The sequence below is a fragment of the Dreissena polymorpha genome, chromosome 12 (assembly GCF_020536995.1).
Source record: "Dreissena polymorpha isolate Duluth1 chromosome 12, UMN_Dpol_1.0, whole genome shotgun sequence".
Classification (NCBI taxonomy): Eukaryota; Metazoa; Mollusca; class Bivalvia; order Myida; family Dreissenidae; genus Dreissena; species Dreissena polymorpha.
The window spans coordinates 76,558,466-76,565,965 of NC_068366.1; the positions used below are offsets into that span (position 1 = coordinate 76,558,466).

At 41.0% G+C, this 7,500-nt stretch overlaps 2 protein-coding genes across 2 annotated transcripts in view; both read right to left on the minus strand.

Annotated features, from left to right (window-relative positions):
- Positions 1-5,231: 5,231 nt before the first annotated feature.
- Positions 5,232-5,849, minus strand: LOC127852730 (uncharacterized). Its single transcript, XM_052386681.1, has one exon. The coding sequence runs from the start codon at positions 5,847-5,849 to the stop codon at positions 5,232-5,234; it is 618 nt and encodes a 205-aa protein (XP_052242641.1).
- Positions 5,850-5,878: 29 nt separating this feature from the next.
- Positions 5,879-7,500, minus strand: part of LOC127852731 (zinc finger MYM-type protein 1-like) — a 1,959-nt gene continuing 337 nt past the window's right edge. Inside the window, exons 1-2 of the mRNA XM_052386683.1 lie at positions 7,440-7,500; positions 5,879-7,231 (exon numbers count right to left, since the gene is read on the minus strand). The exon at positions 7,440-7,500 is cut by the window's right edge and continues 337 nt beyond it. Of these exons, the coding sequence (XP_052242643.1) occupies positions 5,879-7,231; positions 7,440-7,500 (1,414 nt within the window). The remainder of the gene's footprint in view (positions 7,232-7,439) is intronic.

Consider the following 7,500-nt stretch of genomic DNA (forward strand, 5'->3'; position numbering starts at 1 on the left):
CAGCATCATCAGCATCATCAGCATCACATCAGCATCATCATCATCATCATCATCATCATCATCATCATCATCTCATCATCATCATCATCCATCATCATCATCATCATCATCATCATCTCATCATCATCATCATCATCATCATCATCATCATCATCATTATCATCATCATCATCATCATCATCATTACCAATTATCATCATCCTCACCAATCATCATCATCATCACCAATCACCATTTCGGAAACAAACTATTCGGCACTTGAAATAATAAAAGATATGCATGTAATGTTTGAAACAACCAATGTTTGGATGAACTTATATGTTATTTTCTCAAAACAACCGTCTCAAATAATTTGTATTAACAAAAGAAATAAAAGAACAATTAAATACCTGTATATATTGATCATTTCTCTAAAAAATCATATGATGTATTGCCTTTGCACAACTCTTTCTATCCACTACAAGTCCACTTTCACCAACTACAGAACTGGTTTATAAGTAGGTCTTCCAAAATGTGTCACATCAAAGTTATATACATGTATCAGTATCGTTGTGGCAACACGCTTTACATTTTCTTATATTCAATTAACACATATTTTTGAATCTGCAATTAACACTTAATGCACTGATTTGCAAATCGAGTCCGTCATGTATTCCGAATTGCTAAAACTTATTCCGAATCTTACTAATGTTAGTATTTTCTAAAATCAACATTGTAATAGTATTGAACAGGCTTTACCTTTTTGGTTGCTCATTTCACTTATATTGCAAGTCAAATTGATTGTATTGTGTTTTAACTGGCGTGGCACTTGTCTTTTACTTTGTTGATAGTTTGGATTGTCATGTACCTTTCGCTTTCTAAAAAGGCACACACTTAGTTACGCGTTCTATTTTAAACCTTTAACTATCGTTTTGTTACCGGGAAATAGAAGCGTTGTATTCCGTTTAAGGTATACTTTTATACGTATTTCAAATGCACGTTTAAAAATTACACAGTATAAAAATACCATCAAATGCCTTAAATTACTGTGTTAATATGTGAGAAAACAATCGCAGCAGTGTATTTCACCTTAGATATAATAACTTAAAACTAGCAAGTCATCACATATAACATACTGCGTCAATTGCAAAGCAATATAAAATGTTAACTCCTGACCTCTTATGACAAAAAGATCTTCAATACGTTCGTACCAATGCGGAATTCATCACAAACAGTAATGTCTTGTAAAACCGTCTAACATAGGTATTAGCTGTGTTTTTTGTTTGAAAGTCAGAGCATAACATGTGCATAAACAAGTTAGTTCCGAAAGGGGATTTACACTCTTATATCTTCAATATATCAATTATTATAGAAAAAAAACGTCGGGAAATTAAGATACTCGTGATTTGTGTTTTATTTGAATGTTCATATGCGCAAATACGTTAAATATCAGATAAATATTATCCATGCATACCCAATCTCGTAAGTCAAGTAAATAAACGACGCATTTGTGAACGCGCTTCTTTCAATAACTTTTTTACGACGTTTTGCGATCTTAAAAAAAACGAGGGAAGCATGCACACAGAAAAGCCTAAAGGGCGTATTCATTTACAAAACATACACATATAAAGTGTCTACGCGGTAAAAAATACGCGCTTCTTCCTTACGAAAATAACAAAAGCGACGCCGTTTGTAAGTCAGTTACAACTAACCTCACTTAAACGAAGTTAAGTCTCGAATACGCATGCCCTCCACCCCTGTTAAGTTACATATTATAACGACTGATAAGACATTAAGAAAGTAGCATCAAATAAACATGCCGTAATTGAAAATTAATTGAATGTTTTCGCCAGCAAACGTTGCGTAATATCATACGAAAAACCATGTTTTCCAATCATAATATGCACAAACTTGGTATGACAATGCAGCCGCGACCACCACCGCACAGTCTGCCGACGATGTAAAAAAATACACTGGCCTTTGCCGAATGTCGATGCCAGAGCTGGTTCGACATTCGTTTCAGCTCGAGATTCAGGACTTTTGCCGAATGTCGATGTCAGTGCTGGCTCGACATTCGCCCCAGATGGATATTCGGGAATAGTGTAGAATGTCGATGTCAGAGTTGGATCGGCATTCGCCCCAGCTCGATATTCGGGACTTTTGCACAATGTCGATGTCAGAGCTGGCTCGACATTCGCCCCAGCCCGATATACGGGACTTTTTCCTGATGTCGATGTCACAAGCTGGCTCGACAGTTGCCCCAGCTCGATATTCGGGACTAGTGCCGAATGTCGATGTCAGAGTAGGCACGACATTCACCCTAGTTCAATATTCGAGACTTTTGCCGATTGTCGATGTCAGAGCAGGCCCGACATTCACCCCAGATCGATATTAGGGATTTTTGCCGAATGTCGATGTCAGAGCTGGCTCGACATTCACCCCAGCTCGATATTCGAGACAATGGCCGAACGTCGATGTCAGAGCCGACTCGGCATTCGCACCAGTTCGATATTCGAGGCTTTTGCAGAATGTCGATGTCAGAGCTGGCTCCACATTCGCTTCAGCTCAATATTCGTGACAAGTACCAAATGTCGATGTCAGACCTGGCTCGACATTCGCCCCAGCTCGATATTCGGGACTTTTGCCGCATGTCGATGTCAAAACTAGCTCGTCATTCGTCCCAGCTCGATATTCGGGACTTTTGCCGAATGTCGGTGTCAGAGCTGGCTCGACATACGCCCCAGTTCGATATTCGAATGTCGAATGTCGATCGTCGATGGCAGTGCCAACTTCACGCAGCTCAAAGCGTAATAATCAGAATGGCACGTGTGACATACATGATCTACTGTTATTGTTTGAAAAAACAACAACACGACATGCTTGTTTAAAATGAACACACAATGAGGTTTTTCGGAGACAGCATAAAGCCATCAAGAAGGTTCAAAAGCGCATGTCCTTTTCGCTTGTAGCCATACCAATAAAGCATTTGTTTTAGAAATACATTTTGGAAATATATTTATCTGTTAAAGATTTTGAATTGTCCCTTCACTCGTTCAATGTTTTTTGTTTAAGTTTGGACCCGTCGTGTCGCGTTTTTTTATATCTTTTCCGACTGTTTCGGCATCTGAACATACAACATCGTATAAGATCTTTTCTATAATGTCTTTCTTAACATTCAACTGCGTACAATATGTTAAAAGCGTGTTTTTGCCGCTTTGCAGTTTTTTAGGACGCTCTTTGGGTGCCGCTATTGTTTTTTGACAGTTAAACAAACCCGATAACCATTTTATATAAGCAACGAAAAGATCTTTAATACGCGAAAAGAACTCAATCAAAATCGATACGAACCGATGTAAAAATAATATTCGTAACTTGATTTTGTAATTCTTGATGGTACGACAAGATTTTAAAATAAATACGTAACGGACTTGAAAACAATTCGTAATTACGAAAATGCGACCCTAGTAGTAGTAGTAGTAGTAGTAGTAGTAGTAGTAGTAGTAGTAGTAGTAGTAGTAATAGAGGAAGAAGTAGTAGTAGTAGTAGTTGTTGTTGTTGTTGTTGTTGTTGTTGTTGTTGGCGTAGTGTTAATTATAATATTAAAAGCAGTATTGCTGGAGGTCGTGTTAATATTACTCGGTTTTGTTAACAAATGTTGCGCTTTCATTTATTATTCCCAGGTGAATACGTAACTGTGTTAAAAGTAAGACGAGTAGCCCTTAGCAAGAGTTGCTACTTATTGTGTTGGATTTATTCAATAAAGACATACAATAATAATTCGCATGTGATATTATTAAATGGTGATATTTATCTTTTGACCATACATTTAAAATTGATTTAACCCATTTCTTTACTCAATAAATTAACAAACGACTTCCAATCAAGGTTGAACTCACTTAATAGCCATTGCGCACCGCTAAACCCCATCAATCAACCTTGGCACGATGAAACAGCTGCGTTGTTACATAACGTAACGGCTAATAATTATCCCTTTTACAGCCGTGAAAATTCAATTTTCACAGGGATTACTGATTCTGTTTGTAGTATCATTGACTGAAAGGGTTTTAATTTTGCCTATGTAAAATTGAGGATATACATTTTTATTTTTATTTTCTATAGGTGTCCGTATTTGTAAAGCCTCGAATCGATAAACACAACTGTTACGTTGAAAATGAAGCAACAACAACAACCAGAACATACTACAGCTACACCAACTACTTTTTCTACTACTTCTCTTACTATTTCCGCTACTTCTACAATAACAACAACAACAACTACTTCTACTACTACTACTTCTACAACTACTACAACAACAACAACAACTACTACTACTACTACTTGTCTACTACTACTACTACTACTACTACTACTACTACTACTACTACTACTACTACTACTACTACTACTACTACTACTACTACTACTACTACTACTATTATTACTACTACTACTACTACTACTACTACTACCAATACTACTACTACTACTACTACTACTACTATTACTACTACTACTACTACAACTACTACTACTACTACTACTACTACTACTACTACTATTACCAATTCTACTGCTACTCATTCGACAACAACAACAAAAACTGCTACTGCTACTGCTACTACTACTACTATTATTTTACTACTACTACTATTTTTTTACTATAACAACTTCTGCTGCTGCAGCTACTGCTGCTGCTGCTGCAGGGGCGTAGATAACCTCCCAACATTGGGGGGGGCGGTCCAGTTTCTGTACTGGGAACATAAAGAGGTTCGTTTGAGAGGGTTGTCCTCTCCCGTGGTTCCGAAAAAAATTACAATTACAATTAAAATGGTGCGTTTTTGGGGAACTTTCATGTTGATATAAATGTTATTGTTTTCTTTCCAAAAACTCTAATTACAACATAAAATTAAGTAAATGTTTATGTATTTTAATGACGGAGTTTTACAAGTGATATGAAAAATAAAAACATTAACATTACATTCACAACGGATATATTTTATTACTGATGGACATATTTAACACCTGAAAACGGGAGAGTGTTATAAATAACCACATGAAAATACACAACAACCAATACAATATGACATGATTAGTAAAGAATGTATCCACATTTCGAGCACTATTAAAATACTGAACCAGGATGAATAAATATTATTAAATAAAGTTAAATAAACAAAAATTACGGATAATTCATTTTTAAGCCACAATTTATCATGCACTGTTCGCGTAATGTTAATGCCAAGTGTCACATTCTATGAAAACTTCCCGAAGATAGTTAACCGTGATTCATTCACACTGACGAACTCATTGGCAACATCTAACAAGTCCATTGCGTCGGTAGCACACCTGTGCACGTGGAGCGTCATGAGGTGGGTGAGTCTCTCCTGTGTCATAGACGTCCGGAGGTACGTCTTCAGGCGTCTCAGGCCGGAGAAGGACCTCTCGCTGGTGGCGTTGGTGGCGGGCATTACCAGGACGTGGCGGAGGACGCGCATCACCTCCGAGAAAAAGAGGCGAGTCTCAGGAGACAAGTCGCGGAAGAACGTGACAATGTCCGTGATGGTCTTGACCTTCTTGTCCCGTACGGCGACCTGGTACGTCTCCAGCTGAGTGGTGAGCGCCTGCTCGTTGAAGTCGTCCCTGTAGAAGTCCATCACGCTCCGCAGATGAGTGGCGTAGTCACCACCACAGGCGCAGCACACCAGAAGGTCTTGGAGGGATCTGTAGGTTTTGTAGCCTGGCTGATCGAATCTGTCCTTGATACACGCGATCACCAAATCGAATGCTTCAAAGTAGACCTGGCGGTACCGATCACGTGCTGTGGCTGGATACTCGTGGGCCCCGGTTCCAACGTCATAACGTTTCGGCATCTTGCGTCGCCTGGGAACCACTGGCTCTCCTACGTCGACGTCATCGAGCTGGCTTTGACGTCAACCCAAAACTTGTCGAAGGCATCGTCGGAGCGCTTGCTGGTCAATGTTTCCACCGTCATTGAAGCAACTGCCTGACCCTCTGATGCGGACATGTCCTTCTGTTGTAGGGTGCGGCTCAAGTTGTCTGTATGTCGCAGGATGATGTAACCCAGATGGACACCAAAGAAGAGGTCGAAGCTCTCCATCTGGGACCGCACGCCTACTATCCTGGAACGGATCTCCGAGTCTTTGGTCTGCTCGTAGCAGGTGTCCCACAAGGTCTGTAACACAGTGTAGTTGTCTAAGACACTACACAGGCTTGCTGCACGCACTGTCCATCTCGTGGGGCACAGTACACGGAAACCAGGGGTATCGGGGCTCATCTCCTCCTTCAGGGTCTGTAAGGTACTGTCCCTCTTTGGTGAATACTTAATCAGTTTGGAGACTTCATGCACTGTATCCATGGTGTCGCGCAAGAGCTTGCACTGACGTACACAGTCCCCAACGGCCAGATTGAGTGCATGTCCGTAGCAGTGCGTGAACACAGCTCGCTCCTCCTTTGCTAAGATGTTGGTCGCCACACCACGCTTCGCTCCGGTCATGTTGCTGGCCCCGTCATAACACTGCCCTCTGCACTGGCTCAAGGATAGGTTCATTCTTAGAAGAGTGTCTTCTATGACCGACGTCAGTGTAGTGGCGTCAATGGAATTTACTTGGTGAAACCCAACAAAGTCCTCGTGCACATTTAAGTCCTCGTCCACGTGTCTGAAGACTACCACCACTTGTTCTCGGTTGGACTTGTCTGTTGTCTCGTCAGCCATGATTGTGTAGAACTCGTTTGTCTTGATGTCGCTGGCCACTTTACGGAGGATGCGCAGTGCCATGAGCTGGAGTATTTCATTCTGGATATCAGGGGCGACGAACTTGTCCCGCTTCCGTTCCAGCCACGCGAGAATAGAGCTGTCCGTCTCCCCGTGGTGTTGTAGCAGCTGCATGAAGTTCCCCTCATCGTCGTCGTGCCCACGTAGCGCGATGCCCTGGCGTGCGAGGAACCGTATGCTGCGTAGGATTTGCAGCAGCTGCTTCCGGTTGTCGGCCTTCTCCTTAGCGTGCCCCGCTGACAGCATCTCCCCCACGTCACGCGTCGTGGCGGGAAGCGTCACCAGTCGCTCGACCGCCTCCTTGTGGCACTCGCTTTTTTCGTGCTTCCGGAACTTCTCGGTACCCGCTTTCCATTTGGAGAAGCCATCACTGATGAAGCTGCCGTCCACCTTCGTGTTGCCGATCTTGCCCAACTTCTTGGCCGCCATGCAGAGGTGGCAGAACGCAAGGTCCCGGCTCTGAAAAGAATAACATTGTAATAAATTTTGTGTTAAATATTAATGATAATAATAAGAAACATTATTAAGCAACATTTTTTTTTACAATACGAGTATTTTTTGTATGTTGTGCCTTTTTTTCTAAATTTCGTTTGTATTTAGATCAACGTTAGGTTCAGAAAAGATAAGAACGATCGCAAATTAATAAATTTAATACTAATATACATACCTCATCGTAGTGGAGCCATGTGAAGGAATCAAACCAACAAGATTGGAATGAACGCTGTTCT

Bases quoted from the DNA above. Each gene is read 5' to 3' on its own strand.
- LOC127852730 (XM_052386681.1), bottom strand. From the start codon at position 5,849: ATGCCGAAACGTTATGACGTTGGAACCGGGGCCCACGAGTATCCAGCC.